Raw genomic sequence first — 17,780 nt, 5'->3', positions numbered from 1 at the left:
AAGTTATTAAGGCTTGTTTCCCTGGCTTTGTCTTCTCACTCATTTGAAACATTGTCACCCTCAGAACATCTTGCCAACATCAGCTGTTGCAGCAATAAATAATTCTTGATATGCGTACAAGCATTACTTTGACTCATATTATCAGGTAAATGCATGTCTATATTACCTTTTCTACCCCTAAGTATAGCAGCTTTCCTGAACCCTTAAGGTATCCTCAGTGATACTGTCAAAATCACTTGCACTACATTTGTTTAAAAGAATACCATCTGTACAAAATAAATTCCTTTTACATATGAGTGTAGACCATGCTAATTTGAAAAAAAAAAAAAAAAAACCCCACCCTCCCCCATAAGCCTTGCAGAGTCACTCAGTTGATCTTGAAGGCATTCAGCATATAATCCCTCCCATCATGTCTGGGCAAAATTGCAGATACACATTCCGACCCAACTCACTGCAGTTTTCAGTACAGTCATATATTTATCCAACAAATCTTCAGGTTATTTTCATTTTATATTGTTAGTCACCATGTGAATAATAATGCTCTCTTTATCCTCCTTAAAATTTAATAATCTTTTGGTAACAACGTCATTAATTATTGCTTCCAGCAAACACACCCCAGTTCTTTTCCCACCTATCTTTATTACAAAAAATAATAACTGTTTCCCTGATAATAGTCTCCCAGTAAAACTAAATCTCCTTCAACTAGAGAAATATTGACTTTACTTGTTCTGGGACTGGAATTAGCGGTACATTACTTGGCAGGTCGTGAGGTTTTTGAGTCCCTAATGAGTTCTCAGTTACATTTGTTCCTAGGGGAAGCACCCATTTCTTCAGCTACTCAAATTCTTCTAGTAATGTACAAAGTTTTAATTTGGGATTGGTACACTCCTTACATTGGGTGCAAAGAAAAGAGACATCATTTGAGCTGGTTTGTCTACTAAACTTACCTTGGAATACATGCCACAAATTCATGTCTCACACTAGAAATGCCCACAGGTGTTTCCATCTGTCATAATGTTCTTTGATGATATATTGAAAGGGGATTTTGTAACAGCCATTATTTAGATAAAATTTAAACTTAAGAAAGGTTACAGAATTTAAATTTACAATATATTTCAGAATTTAAATTAACAAAATATTACACAAATTAAACTGTTTTCAAAACTTTATCCATGAGTAAAGTTAAAATTAAGCTACCAAAGTTACCGAAAGAATGTAACTTAGTAGAAATACTTTTAGAAAAGTTAAGATTAAATTTACATAATATTGTAGAAATTAATTTCACAAAAATTACTGAAATAAAATTTACAGTATTTCTGAAATAAGATTTAAAAATTACAGAAAGTAAATTTAAACAAATTTTAAACAAAACATTTCTCTACTAAACACCTGATCTTCATCCCCATCAGTTAATTCAACCTCTGTTCTTTTTGACTGCCTACAGTAGACTGGTTGTATTCTGATTTCTATCAGAATACTGTACATGGTTTATATTTCTTTACAGAAACATAATTTGTTCCATTCTTTGCTGTGTAGTTTTCAGCTTCTCTTCCATTCTTTTGCTGAGTGTCCAGGTTTCACTTCCATAAGCCATGGTGGGGTGTATACATTGGTTCATTATTTTACGTTTCAGACAAATTGGGATATTGCTCAGTATGTGACTATATTTCTTGAATACTATCCATCCGAAATTTATTCTTCTCTTGCCTTCCAGCCATTTATCATTATTACAGCTAATGACTTGTCCAAGATAAGTATATGAATCCACATTTTCAATTTCTGCTACTTCAGTGAATATATCTATCCTTGTGGCATATTTGTTCATCATTACTTTTGTTTTAACCATATTCATCTTTAGTCCAAAATCCTTACTAACTCTGCTTTACTGATTAAGATTTTCCTCTAATTCTTTGGGATCATGGCTATGATCACAATGTCATCTGCAAATTGTAAATGGTTTAGGTACTCTCCATTCACACTGACACCTTTCTGCGACCAGTCCAATCTTCTGAAAGCTTCTTCAAGGGAAGCAGTAAACAACTTTAGAGATATTGTGTTGAACTCCTTTCTCAATTTTAAATTTGCTACTGTCTTTGTCTAGTCTAATAAAGGAGGTAGCATTCTCATATATTTTCTTCAAAATCCTAATGTATGGAATGTATATGCTTTGTCTTTCCAGTGCCTGAAACATTGCTGTATGCTTTATGGAGTCAAATGTTTTTTCATAATCCTCAATTGCCAGGCATAGTGGCATTTTATATTTATTTGCTTTCTCCATTAGCTGTGATATTATGTGAAGGTGATCCATAGTTGAGAATCATGTCCTAAAGCCAGCTTGTTCTTTTGGTTGATTCTCATCAAGTATTCTTTTTAATCTGTTAATAATGACTCTAGTGAGCAACTTGTAGATGAGGGACAACAAGCTAATTGGTCTATAATTTTCAATTTCTTATTTATCTCCTTTTTTATGCAGCAAATTATTATTGCATTATTCCACTCAGGTGTCACAGCTTTCCTAATGTATTTTGTGAGGAGTCTTGGCTTTTTCTGTGTTGTGTCTCTCCCTCCTAATTTTAACAACTCTACAGTAGCAACTCGTCTTCACCTGGTGCTTTTTAATTCTTCGTTTTCTACAAAACATGCCCTATCTCATCAGGAGGGATATTGGGTATGTCGTATGTGTTGCAAATAAGTGATCCATCTTCCCCACTGCTGGCATCATTCCTTTGCTCCTTATATAATACTTTATAGTAGTCTTTTGCCATTTGAATTATACATTCTCTGCTATTTAAAAATACGCCATCACTGTTCTTCAGATTTAGTATCATTTTTCTTTCTGTATTCTTTTTGCATGACTGCTGATTTAAGTCCTTTGTTTTCCCTTGATGCTTGTTCTACTTTTCTTGTGTTAAATCTTATGTCCTCTGAGTAAGCCATTCAAAGCCATTTTTCTAATGGCTTTGAATAACTCAATATACTCAATTTTGACCTTATTCAGTGTTTATCTTGCTCTTTGTCTGTCATCTTTGGTTCACCATGACAAGTGTTTCTTGACTAATTTTTTCTTCTCTTCTTCTTCTTCTTCGGATTTCTTTTTACCTATAGGTTTCTCAGGCTTTATCACTTTCAGAAAGTTGTTGTATTCCTCATTGATATCTTGGTCCTGAAAGGTCTGCAGAAGCTCAAACTTGTTCTTAAATTCCAGTACATACTGTTTTTTCTCCTTTTCTGTTATCTCAAAGACCTTTGTATTATTTACTCGAGTCAGTTTTTTCCTTTCTTTTCTTACATTTATATCCAGTGTGCATCGTGTGCTGTGAATAATCCTAGTAGAAATTGTCAGGATGATTTGATGTATCGTCTGTTTTTGCTTAAACATTTTAACAATGCTGTGCTAATCAAAACACAAAGAAACAAGCAGTATGCTACAAATATGCAAATAAACTGTTGTAGTAGTAGTAGTAAGGTTTTAGGGACATCAATGACTTAGACCATGTTGTGCCGAATAAACTTTATATGTACTTACACTGCAACTGTCATTTTGTTACTGAGAGAGAGAGAGAGAGAGAGAGAGAGAGAGAGAGAGAGAGAGATGGAAGCAGAGAGAGAAGGTTGAATATGTTAATCCTCTCCAACATTAATGCCATATATGAGCACATGCAAATATTCTTATTTGTAGGTATTTCAACAGATCAGTGTCTTATCTTCTTCCCTAAACTAAAGTTTAGACACAAAACCTGTTTATGTTAAAATTGTGATGTGAAATTTTTAAGAATTATATTCAAAATCTACACATGAAAATTGGCTTCAATATATTAGTGGAGGTAAAATTCATGTTGACCAGTGTAGTTATACCTACTATAATCATTGAGCATGTATAGCAGAAACTAAATATGTAATGTTCGGCAAAATACAGTTAATGTCAAATAGTTAAATTGAAAATTTCATATTTAAATCAATTCTGGTGAAGTGATTTATTCAACTTCATTAATGTTTGTTATTTGGTTTTTAGGAGCATTAGCAACTAAGGCCATATTGCTCCGGGATATGCGGTGGTCATTCGCTGACCTATCCGCATCCTCCGTATTTGGTGGTGACGGGCTCGAAACCCTGTCTAATCAAGAAGCGTATGCTATGCACTGTTGCTCCTTCCCACCTGGCTACAGAGGCGTCTCATTAATGTAAAAGCTTATATGTAGTTAGGAACAAACTTGCAAAAACTGCTACATTCAGGTGTAGATTTGGGTATTGTCCTTCCAGAGGCACTTATATATGTAATAAAATAAAAAAAAAAGGAAATTCCACTTCTTTGAATTTTCCTTTAAGTTAATAATTGCAACAAAGGTCAGTTAGCTCGAGTTGTATTGGCAGGACACTTAAGTGCACAAATTTGATCTCCGTAGCCGAGTGGTCAGGAGCGGGAGTGCAGTGGCACACGCTGTTTGAGTAGACCGGGGTTCAAGCCCCTGACTGCTAAATACGGTTGATCTGCCAACCCGCACTGGACCAGCGTGGCAGATTATGGTCCATTTCCCTCAGCATGAATTGTTGAGGAGGCTTCCATCCTGCAGTGATAATGGCTGCAATTTACTTTTTTTTTTTACTTTTTTACCATGTACACACATGCGTGTTATATACAGTTTCACATCTTAAGTGCACTGTGATGTTATCACAGTAAATGACTACAGTAATTGTACACTTTTGATTCTTGCGATTGACCAAAGTATGAAAAATTTATTTTTGAAATTAGATATGTGCCATGTAATGCCCTATTGTGCTTTAAAAATTTGAAAATGAAACTGAAAGGTTTTGGTTTTGCTCTCGGTATCATTTTGGCAGTCTCAAGCACATTACTGCTATGACTACAAATTCTCAGTTTTTGTAGTTCTCGTAGAGGCGCTTCTGTAGCCAGGTGGGCAGGAGCAGCAGTGCGTAGCACACGCTTCTTGATTAGACTGGGTTTCGAGCCTGTGACCACCAAATACGGAGGATGCGGAAAGGTCAGGGAATGACCACCGCATATCCCCGGAGTAATATGGTCTTAGTTGCTAATGCTCCTAAAAAAAAAAAAACCGAAAAGTTCTCATAGAGCAATAACTTCTAGAAGTGCTATTACCTTGTTCAGATGACTGAACCAGGTGAACAAGTGAGGCTGCTTGTGCAGCCTCACTTGTTCTGGTGCTGGTGCAGCAAAAAAGAACAATATAGATTAAGGGGTCATTTTCACCTTTAAGCTGTATTATATGAGCAGAACCATTGTTACAACTAAAGGAAGCAAAAACTCTGCAGTTTTGGAACGGGGTATAACATTCATTGTGAGAAATATTTCTGCAAGCAGAAAGATATTAAGTAATTCACTATGATAGGTTGTGTGAGAAAACTTTTCCCACACTTTGCCCCATACTATGAAGAGTTTCGGAAAATGCAAGAAACCTCACAGAAAATTTCAGACATGGAAAATAACCTGGAAATGGATACTGAAGATGGGAGTGAGTTGCTGAAATGTCATAGAGACCTTGCAGCCATTGATTTGATTGAATTACAGGTACAAATGCAATTTGAAGAAAAGCTTGATAGTGAAGATGAGATCTCTGGTACAAAGAGCCTGAACCTCAAATGTTTATGATGAAGTTGGATGAGACAATAGGAGTTGTAGAGGATGATTTTGATGCCAGTGTTGAAAGACGCAGGAATGAAAGAAGCCTGCACAATGACACTGCTTGCTTTTAAGATTCTCTGTAATGAAAAGGAGGAGACAACTTATCAGTTTTTTTTTAATGAATTTTTCAAGGAATTTAGCAAAACATCAACATATATAAAGAGGAGGAGCCCAAAGCTATGCAAAATCCACCCGAATGTATAATGTGATGAGTTGAAATGCATGAGAATGTTTCTATGATTGAATATGACAGTTTCAAATAGTATACTTGTAATATTGGAAAGTGTGGGAAGAGGGAATGAGAACCAGTAAAGGTGAAAGAAGGCAAATTTGGATAAAATGAGTTAAGGCAACGTATAAAATATAGAAATAGTGGAAGGTTAAAAGTTATGTGCAAATGCACCTAAGTGTGCTAAAGCAGCAGCAAAGGATACAAAAGTATATATTTAAGATTAAAGTGAATTAGCAAGAGAAAGAGCTAACTGCCGGCACTGTGAAGAGCTGAGCAACTCAGTGTTGCTATATATTCACAATATGTGAAATACAAGATGGTGCAACAGGTAAAACAAATTCAGGTAAATTTAGGGTATAAGCCTCAGACTATGAGAGCTACCATTATCGTGTTATACAAAACATTGTATGACATACAATAATGCTAGTTGCCAACTCTCTGGATTTGACACCATCTTCATCTTGCCGTCATATTAGATTGATATCATTAAGAATTTTGTCTTCTTTTTTTTTTTTTTTTTTTAATAGAAATTTTTTTTTAAAATTCTGTCAATTTAGAAAGCAATAAATATTAATAAAAGAACCTAAAGTTTATTAAAACTAATACAGTGCACCCCACTTATTGTGATCGTGGATAATGTTATTATTTATATAATGATATCACTTTTACGAAGTCATGATCAGACATGTACTAATTATTTACACTATTCACTGATACTATCCAGTGATACTTAGAAAAAAATGTTTATTGTAATCCATGTTTTTAACCACTCTTTTACATTATTGCAGTTCATACATGTGCAGCAGAAGTGATTACGTAACATCCTGATTTATTCTTGAACTCCATCATATTGCATGTTAGTTACTGCTGTTGCTTTGCACAGTTCTGTGATTGTCAATTTCATTACTCCATGAAAGAAAGTGCTGTATCTGTACTGCTACCAATCTGACTGTTTTACAGTTTACTTTTTATAACATTAACCCTTTTCTAATTCTTCATTGTAATATTTTATTGTTTGGTTTTAAGGGTTTGTATGAATTCTCAGAAACATTATGACAGTTTTATTTTTTTTTTATGACTTTCTCAAAGAAATAGTGGGCAGTCAAATTAAAGTATTTTATATTGCTTGTCTTTAATGTTTTTTTTCCGTCCACTTCCACCTTTTTATGTCACATTTGTGCTCTACATCAGTAAACAATGCTTAACAGCTGCTTTCTTGTTTCGTCTTGTTTCAGTTATTGTTATCAATCAAGCTGAGTCCTGAAGTGATTATTATAAGTGGCATTCACTGCATAATTAAAGATTTATTTTCAAAGAAAATAAATCACATGCTTTCAACTCCTAACTTGTGATGTCATTACTGTAGAAATACAAACCTAAACACTGCACTTCCCTGAAAATAAATAAGTAAAGACCACCTTTCTTGTCAATCACAGTTGCAAAAGACTAGTGAGAGAGAGGTACAAAAAATATGTCCTGATGGCAAAACAAGTTGACATAGTAAAACTTTAATATAAGATGCTTTATACGTATGGTAAAAAAAAAAAAAAACCCACCCTATTCTTAAGTTTACAGATAATATTGTGGTGATTTGTTTGCTGATACTAACCACTGAATTGTTACAACATGAAATATATAATACACACAGCAGAATTGTATTCTGCTGAGTGAATTTGTGAATAAATTTGGTAAATTGTGGATTAGTTTTGCAGCCAGCTGACTTTTATCAGGAATTCATGTGACTAAAGTGGGTTTTGTTATGGCAGCTGAAAGTCTGCTAGCTTTGAACAAAATTCATAGATATCAAGTTGCCCAACTGAGTTATCAGAGGCATTCATTTCAACATTATATGACTTTAACTTAAATATAATATTTAGGAACCAGTTCATCATCTGTTTAAGGATGATGGCTGTTTGGAGAACAAGTTTTTTGAACCAAATTGAAATTAATTGATTTTGCAAAAGAGCTTCTCATGGAACTTCTCAATATGGTTAAAGGTAAAGAGATATATATTAAGATATTTTGCTCAGTTTTGTTTTCGGTGTCAAAATCTACCAGACACTATTTTGGAAGAAGAAAGAATTGATGCCATTCTCAATCAGGGAAATTACCCATGCACAAGGAAGTGTGAAATATAACAAATTATCCCAAGTCATCCTTGGCATTTTAATTCATCATATCAGTGCTAAGTGTGTGAGAATTTCAGCAAAATTTCAGCGAAACTGAATTCAGATATTCTCTCTCTTTCTGATGCAGTTTTGGAAATGCTCCTGACAGCCAAGTCTGAACAGTGTCCCATTGTTATAAACATAACTTTGACAACATTTTTGAACAGGTATAAAGTCCACTACTGTATCTTTAAAGGTACAGTAGCAGACTATATTATTTTACTTAAAGCAATCATAATCAATTGATATATAAAAGAAAATCCAAAGAGAAATGCTAGGTGAGTTAATGTTTAAAAGTATACTGTACTGGTAAGCAAGAAGACTTCAAAAAATTATCCTACTTTTGAAAAATCATCTTTTTCTTCCAGTATTTTTTTGGGAAGAAATGCATTTTGCAAAATTCTCTTGTTTTTTTTGCCGATTTTGCCCCCCCCCCCCCGTTTTCCTTGAGTCTTTTGAAAGTCAGCAGTTGCTATACAACAATGTTTTATTGATACGGGCAGGGTACATAATGTATAATAATGTGGGCATAGCTTCATTCTTTATGTAGTAATGAGCAGTCAGGATTTACTAATTAGGGCATTGATCTCATGTTGTGGGGTCACTTCTCCATGAATTGTTTTGTATTATAGAATTGAAACTACAGTTTGGGTGGTGGCATACACTTTAAATAAACAGCAATATACATCTCCATTGGAGCAGTGCTTTTTATTTTTAGAGTAGTGCAATGCCAAGGTAAGTTGTGGCAGTTTGCCTCCACAGTATGAGATTGACATAGCAAGTAGCAAACCTTATTTATTCATTGCCATGTACAGAATGAGGCTATGCCTTCCTTGTGTAATAGTTAACTTATGCAAAATTTCATTAGGTGTTGCAACTTTTCTGGCCTCATATATATATTATTCAATGTTGAAAATGCCATATCAAGGGTATACATTATTCTTCCCATACTGAAAGGACCATATCAAGGGTAAACCCAAGGGATTAATCCCAAAAACCCACCTCTGTGGCCTTTTTGGGTATAATCCCTTACATGAGTGAGTTTTCCACATGCATGTGGGCTCCTCCCTGTAGTGAGTTGTGAATAGGGATGGGCTCTATAGTGTTGAGTGTCTTTATAACATTTTTTTTTTTTTTTTTTCAAAAAGTTTATATAGATTCTTTTAGTTATTAATTTTTTTTTCTTTCTAATTTTGATTCTATTTCTTGTATATTCTTGATTACCCATCAGTAAAGTAAAATTATTGTCAAAAATGAAATGATAATTAGACAAACAATTGTAAAAAAAGTAAATTTTAAAAGTAATTTTTTTCAGTAATATCCCTACCTTTGTTTATGTTACTTAATTCAGTTTCATCAATTTGGTGTTGCACAGATATAAGCAGTGCAGAATTGGAATTTGGGGAGCTCAGTGTGTACAGAAAGGACAGAGGGGAGGAGGGCTTATGCTGTTAGTTAAGAAAATCTAAGGAAATGCATCCATTTGATATGAGTGGACAGTTCAATGTTGAGTCAGTTTGGTGTAACATAAGCACTGGGAAAGCAAAATTCCAGAATGTCTTATGATGGAGGATTTTAACTTTACAGATATTGACTGGAACTTGTGGGTTGGTCACTCATACACTAGCAAGACTCTTGTGAATTTATTGGATGATTGTTTTCTACAGCAGCATGTTCGACAGACAACCAGAGGGAGTAATATTCTTGATTTGATTATCAGCAGTGATTATTCATGCATTAAGAATTTGCAGATAAAGGGACCACTAGGTGGCAGTGAACACAATGTACTGATGTGGCATTTACTTAAAGATGTAACTACCATAAGGAGTAAAGGAAAGAGGTTTTGCTTTCATAAAGGTGACTACAATGGCCTCAGACAGTTTTTAAATTCTATACAATGGGACCAACTGATGATGATGTTACCAAAGCAAATTCTAAATGGTAAGCATTCAGGAAAATAATAATAGAAGCCACTAGGCTTTACATACCAACTAAGAAGTACTGTTCAAGGTTTAGGCCTAAAATGGATGTCAGATGAACTAATGAAACGTAGCAGAGAAGAAAAATGCATGAGATGCATATAAATTATCAGGTGATACAGAAGCCTGTGGGGGGGATACAAGTTAGTCTGTAATCAAATCACAAAGGAAGTGAGGCAAGCTATAGCAAATTACGAGAAATCTTTGGCAAAGGACACAAAGAAAAGCAGCAAAGACCTCTTTATTTATATAAACTCTAGAAGGAAGGGGATGAATCAGATTAGTCTACTTGATATCAATGGTTCGATTGTTGATGATCCTGCTCAGCTAGCTGACAAAACTGAAATGAGTAATTTGCATCTGCATTCACACATGAGGAAAGTAGAGGACAGAAGCTTATTAAACTCTAACAGGGAGCTAAATGATTTTATGATAATGGAGAGCAAATTAGAGGAGAAATTATTGAAATAAAACATAAGAAATGCATCTGGTGTGAATTTAATCTATCCGGTTATACTAAAGGAGGCATCAAAGGAAGTAAACAAACCCTTAGCTATAATTATGAGAGCATCCTTGGACCTTTGTTTATGTTACTTAATTCAGTTTCATCAATTTGGTGTTGCACAGATATAAGCAGTGCAGAATTGGAATTTGGGGAGCTCAGTGTGTACAGAAAGGACAGAGGGGAGGAGGGCTTATGCTGTTAGTTAAGAAAATCTAAGGAAATGCATCCATTTGATATGAGTGGACAGTTCAATGTTGAGTCAGTTTGGTGTAACATAAGCACTGGGAAAGCAAAATTCCAGAATGTCTTATGATGGAGGATTTTAACTTTACAGATATTGACTGGAACTTGTGGGTTGGTCACTCATACACTAGCAAGACTCTTGTGAATTTATTGGATGATTGTTTTCTACAGCAGCATGTTCGACAGACAACCAGAGGGAGTAATATTCTTGATTTGATTATCAGCAGTGATTATTCATGCATTAAGAATTTGCAGATAAAGGGACCACTAGGTGGCAGTGAACACAATGTACTGATGTGGCATTTACTTAAAGATGTAACTACCATAAGGAGTAAAGGAAAGAGGTTTTGCTTTCATAAAGGTGACTACAATGGCCTCAGACAGTTTTTAAATTCTATACAATGGGACCAACTGATGATGATGTTACCAAAGCAAATTCTAAATGGTAAGCATTCAGGAAAATAATAATAGAAGCCACTAGGCTTTACATACCAACTAAGAAGTACTGTTCAAGGTTTAGGCCTAAAATGGATGTCAGATGAACTAATGAAACGTAGCAGAGAAGAAAAATGCATGAGATGCATATAAATTATCAGGTGATACAGAAGCCTGTGGGGGGGATACAAGTTAGTCTGTAATCAAATCACAAAGGAAGTGAGGCAAGCTATAGCAAATTACGAGAAATCTTTGGCAAAGGACACAAAGAAAAGCAGCAAAGACCTCTTTATTTATATAAACTCTAGAAGGAAGGGGATGAATCAGATTAGTCTACTTGATATCAATGGTTCGATTGTTGATGATCCTGCTCAGCTAGCTGACAAAACTGAAATGAGTAATTTGCATCTGCATTCACACATGAGGAAAGTAGAGGACAGAAGCTTATTAAACTCTAACAGGGAGCTAAATGATTTTATGATAATGGAGAGCAAATTAGAGGAGAAATTATTGAAATAAAACATAAGAAATGCATCTGGTGTGAATTTAATCTATCCGGTTATACTAAAGGAGGCATCAAAGGAAGTAAACAAACCCTTAGCTATAATTATGAGAGCATCCTTGGACTCATGGGAGGTCCCCACGGACTGGAAATGTGCAAATGTGTTCCCAATTCACAAAGCGGGACGAAGGATGACATGATTAATTACAGCCCTGTTAGTTTAACTTCCGTTCTAGGGAAAATAATGGAGTCACTGGTTAAAGAAGAATTGGAGTATCATCTAGACAACACTGCAGTAATAATACAGACACAGCATGTCTTGTCTGACCAATTTTATTGGATACTATGAAGTGGTCACAAAGGAACTAGATGCAAAAAATAATTTTGATTTCATATACTTGGTTTTCAGGAAAGTTTTAGTTACTGTTGCGCATGGAAGACTACTGTACAAATTGGAATAGTGTGGCATTGTTGCTACAATGGATAAAGGGATGGTTGAGTGGGAGAAGAGAATGGTAATCAATGGACTCTGCTTTTCCTGGACTATTGTTATTAGTAGAGTCGCCAGGGTTTAGTGTTAGGCACATTGTTGTTTTGTATGTTTATCAAGGACATTGATAAAGGTATATCAGACTAAATGTTGAAGTCTGCAGATGATGCAATGGTTGTCAGGGTTGTTAACGACAGTATGCTACTGAACAATATCTAGAAAAGGTGGGCAGATGGACTGAGAAGTGGCAATTGAAGTTTAACATTGACAAATGCAAAGTAATGCATATGAGTAGCACTAACCCTTGAGTAGCGTACCATCTGTGCGATACTACACTCAGGGTAGTGGAGAATGAAAAGGACTTGGGAGTAGTTATGCAGTTAGATATGAAGTTTTCTCATCAGTGCAGACAGGCTGCGAGGACAGTCCATGTGGTCTTGTTGGTGATATACAGGAATTTTGCTAGTAGGGAAAAGGAAGTGATTATTCCTTTGTATAAAGCAATGGTCAGGTCACACCTTGAGTACTACATACAGGTCTGGAGGCCTCATTTTAGGAAGGATGTATAGTTGCTAGAATAAGTACAGAGAATGGCATCAAGATTGGTGAGGGGAACTAAAGGGCCATGCTGTTATCAAGAAAGACTTAACTTCCGCAAATTGCAGAACTTGAGCATTTGTTGGAGACTAGGCACCCTCAGTGTGATTTGATTTAGGTGTTTATGGCTTTGAATGGTGTGAGCTGGCTCAATGCTGTTGGGATTCATCTCTTCCTCTTGCTCAGATTATGAACTTGAGGTGGCATAAATTCAAATTGAGAAAAGGCAGTTGTAAATTATATGTATGGAAATTTGCTTTTGGAAAATTCCTGCACATAGGTAGTTAATTTCTGGAACAAACTATCTTTTGTCGTTGTGGAAATTGATAGTGTAAATAAATTCAAGGAACAACTGGAGAAACTTTTGAAACTTATGAAGGAAAGGTGGTTTTTTTTTTTTTTTTTTGGCTGATTCTGTATAAGGTTGCTTTCTTGCATCATATACCTATGCTACTACTATCTGATGTCAGTGTTCACAGGTTGAGTGTTCCTCTCCAATTTTCAAAGCTATTTTTGTGTTTTCATTTGTTAAAACAGTATTTACTATTAGATATATAATATCGGTGTAAATACACCATAGTTAACCCATATATTTGAGCTACGATTGTAGCGTAGAAGGCATCGTTTTAATTGTATCTTATAATGTGGTTGCCTTCACAACAAGATAGCTACTATTGAATTACTTCAAATAAATAATGCTTCTCTAGTAGAGAAGGCTACTGTTATTTATTTTCAGTGGTACCACCACCCAGACGATCGTTTTGAAGCTGTTTGGCTTCGTCATCAGTGGGCGGGCAGGTACCCAGGTAATACAATGAGCCATCTCAGTTGCGAAGTTACTATTAGATAGAAACAGAGGTAAGATGTGGCAGCATGTATTGAATATATTTCAAGACTGTTCGTGCCTATATGGATAATTTATTTGAAGTGTATTTGAAATGATCTTCAAAATTGCAGATCTGTGTAGAAAATTCCTAGAGCCCACACTTGTGAAACACTGATCAACATGTGCACTCCTGATAGAGTTATCCCAGCAGTTGTTGTGCCTGGTCAGACAGTATCCTAAGTAAAGTATCTATTTCATATTAATTACTGATTCAAGATTAGTGGCTACAGCTGTATGTACTTTTACTAATTATGCATGCATACTTATTGAGCTGTTTTGGAAGTGGCATTATTGTTTTCTTGGAACTATACATGAACATACCAGGTGTCACCGTCTGTGTTATAGTTTTGCCTCTTAAGTTTTGTGGGGGAAAAAAAAAAAAAAAAGTAAACATTGTGGTATCTGTCATTGTTTCAGGATTAATGACTGTTATATTTAATTTTAGTAATACTTTGCTTAGATTAGTAATCTGTTAATTTTAGTGAAGTATTGGTTTATTGTGTTTTTGGAATTCATATGAAATGAACAAGCAGCAAGCCAATTTTTATTGTGCTTCCCTTAGATTTTCTCAAAATATCACCATTCCAGTTCACACTATTTCTTTGGTTTGTATTACATTGGAATTATATAAAATAGTTTATTGAATCAATTACATATTAATTTATTCAAAAAAGAAAAACCCATCATAATGGTATATTTAATTACAGCTTGGTTACATGATGGAGAACAGTAAGAAATAATAGGAACGGTGTGTGTGTGTGTGTGTGTGTGTGTATATATATATATATATATATATATCCTCTTCTCACACGCACACACACACACAGAATGAAATGGGTATAAAGAGATAATAATTGCAGAATTTTGGGCTAGGGCCATTACAGTTGAAATTAAACTTGAATTGTTAATTAATAATTTTTTTATAGTAGGTTTTATTCTTTATTTTATATATAATAATTATTGGTCATCCCTAGAATTTTGCTTAGTTCTTAAAGAAAAATTTAAAAGTAATAACAAAGAGAATTTCGGCTGTCAGGCCATTTGCTAACATCTTTGTAACAAGCAGTGGTATCACCACTACTGGATTAAGTATACCCTGCTTGGGTTCGTTGTTTTGTTGTCATTTCTTGGGAAATAGGAATGTAAAATTATTATCTGCTTTTTTTAAATTTATTTTTAGGCTGATTCTGAACGTTAATGTTTTTATTTAAGGTAGTATTTGAGGTATAAAATTCTGTTATGTGCCATGGCATATTAAACTTTGGCTTTGGTAAGGTTCTAAATATAAATTAAAAATCTATACAACTAAATACCAAATATCACAAAAGGTAGTTATCACAAAAGAATTCTAGTAAATTTTTTTTTGTTGTAGCATTTAACAAATTTTCAGTTATAAAGTAATCTGAAAGCAGTGAGTACTTTATGCAAAAAAAAGTTCAGGATTGCTTTCATTCCCCTCTTCTTAAGCATGTATTTTCCATGTTGATTTACTTATTTTTTATAACTGCATTTATACTCTATAAGTAGCATACATTATGATTAGCTACATTATTTGTTAAGGATGATTTCGGGAGAATTTCTCTCTCTCTTTCTCCTTTTCATTCTTCAACTAATTGTTATATATTGCTTTATATTTTTGCATGTTCACAACCATTCATACATATGTATAATTTCCATTCATACGTATGTCAACTAATGTAATTAATGTAACCATTAAGAGTAATTTTGAAAAGTTGGCAGCTTGGTTTCCCTATTGAAATAATTCCCTCTCCCCCAGTACATGTTGACCATTATTAGTTGCAGTAGTTTTGTGATTTATATGTGTAGGTTTTCTAATGCTAAGATGTTTTCCATCTAGCCCAACTGGAAGAATGGATTTGTCCTTTGATAGTGCAGTTCACAGAAACAAACAACATAGAAGACAAGCGTACAGAGGGTGTGGCTGTAAGTTTGGGCTGAACAAGTATTGTGTACATATTCAAGAGTTTTATGTTTGAAAATCTAGCTTATAAAATTTTGGTTCCCTTTCTCTAATAACAGGAAAGTTCAACATGATTTCAATAGAATTTCTATTCCTCTTTCATTGCTAAAGTAATTATTTTATATTTAGCTGTATATTTTTACCATATTCCCAACCATGGTCAACTAATGTTAATCATTAAAAGTTATTTAATATTTGATAATTAACAGGTGAAATAAATGCAACTGTTATTTTTAAGATCTGTGATGCATTTATGGATTGTAACGTTTTTGATTTTATGGCTGATGCATTAAGATAATAGAAATTCTCAGCTCAAAAATATGCCATCTACATATAATTTTACATAATTCAGAAAGCAATATGAAAATTTTTTTTCATTACAAGTCCATCTCTGTGGTTAAAAACCACTGTCATAGATCCATAGTAGTAGTAGTAGTAGTAGTAGTAGTGGCACATGATGCAAGAAAGCAAGTGTAGGAGCTTATGCAGCATCAGCCAAAAAAAAAAAAAAAAAAATCACACCATTCCCTCCAAATGCCTGTCCAGTTCCTCCTTAAATTTATTTAACCTATCAACTTCTACAACGACAGATGGAAGTTTGTTCCAGCAATTAACCACCCGCTGGCTAAAGGCAAATTTCCGCACATCTATTCTACATCTGTCCTTTCTTAATTTGAACTTATGTCCCCGTAGGTTGGTAATCTGAACAAGTGGAAGGATCCCATCAGAATTCAGCGTGCTGAACCCATTCAAGGCCTTATAGACCTCAATCAGATCACCGCGCAGGTGCCTAGTCTCCAGCCACTGCAATTTGCAGAACTTAAGCCTCTCTTGGTAAGAGAATCCCTTCATTCCCCTCACCAATCGTGTTGCTCTTCTCTGTACACGCTCAAGCAAATCTACATCCTTCCTAAAATGAGGCCTCCAGACCTGTACGCAGTACTCAAGGCGTGGCCTGACCATTGCCTTATACAGAGGGACAATCACCTCCTTTTCCCTGCTAGCAAAATTCCTATATATCATTGACAAAACCCCATGACCCGCCCTAGCAGCCTGTCTGCACTGCTCAGAAAACTTCATATCTCACTGCACAATTACTCCCAGGTCTTTTTCATTTTCTACCACCTTAAGTGTAGTACCACACAGTTGGTACATTTCTCTGGGGTTACTTCTACCCATATGCAGTACTTTGCATTTGTCAAGGTTGAATTTCAGTTGCCACTTCTTAGCCCATCTGCCCAAATTATCTAGATCCTGTTGCAGTAGCACACTGCCATTACTGTCATTAACAACCCTGCCAACCTTTGTGTCATCTGCAAACTTCGACATTAAGCCTGATATACCTTCATCAATATCATTGATAAATACACAAAACAACAGTGGACCCAACACCGAACCCTGTGGGACTCCACTAATAACATTAGTCCACGAAGAGCAGCACCCATTGATTACCACCCTCTGTCTTCTCCCACTTAACCATCCTTTTATCCATTGTAGCAACTTACCCTTAATACCATTCTGCTCCAATTTGTACAGTAGTCTTCCATGCGCAACAGTGTCAAAAGCTTTCCTGAAATCCAAGTATATGATATCAAAATTATTTTTTGCATCCAGTTCCTTTGTGACCACATCATAATAACCAATCAAATTTGTCATACAAGACTTTCCCTTAACAAACCCATGCTGTGTTTGAATTATTGCTGCAGTCTTGTCTAGATGATCCTGCAATGCATCTTTAACCAGCGACTCCATTATTTTACCCGGAACAGAAGTTAAACTAACTGGTCTGTAATTACTCGTGTCACCCTTCGATCCACCTTTGTGAATTGGGGACACATTTGCACATCTCCAGTCCGTGGGAACCTCCCCTGAGTCCAAGGATGCTCTCATAATTATGGCTAAGGGTTTGCTTAGTTGCTTTGCCGCCTCCTTTAAAATAACTGGATAGATCCCATCCACCCCAGGTGCCTTTCTTATGTTTAACTTCAACAATTTCTCCTCCACTTTGCTCTCAGTTATTACAAAATCATTAAGCACACTACTACAATTTGATAACCTTCTTCCATTTTCAAATTGTAATAATTCCTCACGTGTGAATGTAGA

At 35.1% G+C, this 17,780-nt stretch overlaps 1 protein-coding gene across 4 annotated transcripts in view; it reads left to right on the top strand.

Moving 5' to 3' along the window:
- Positions 1–17,780, top strand: part of LOC150079116 (serine/threonine-protein phosphatase 4 regulatory subunit 1-like) — a 672,615-nt gene that overhangs the window by 379,243 nt on the left and 275,592 nt on the right. For all 4 annotated transcript variants that reach the window (XM_090384028.1, XM_090384027.1, XM_090384026.1 and 1 more), the window contains one exon: positions 15,555–15,640. In XM_090384028.1, the coding sequence (XP_090240154.1) occupies positions 15,555–15,640 (86 nt within the window). The remainder of the gene's footprint in view (positions 1–15,554; positions 15,641–17,780) is intronic.

This window comes from Mastigoproctus giganteus, chromosome 10, assembly GCF_048544385.1.
Source record: "Mastigoproctus giganteus isolate SK-2022 chromosome 10, ASM4854438v1, whole genome shotgun sequence".
Classification (NCBI taxonomy): Eukaryota; Metazoa; Arthropoda; class Arachnida; order Uropygi; family Thelyphonidae; genus Mastigoproctus; species Mastigoproctus giganteus.
The sequence above is the reverse complement of the archived record's forward strand: the minus strand, read 5'-3'. Positions and strand labels throughout refer to the sequence as shown.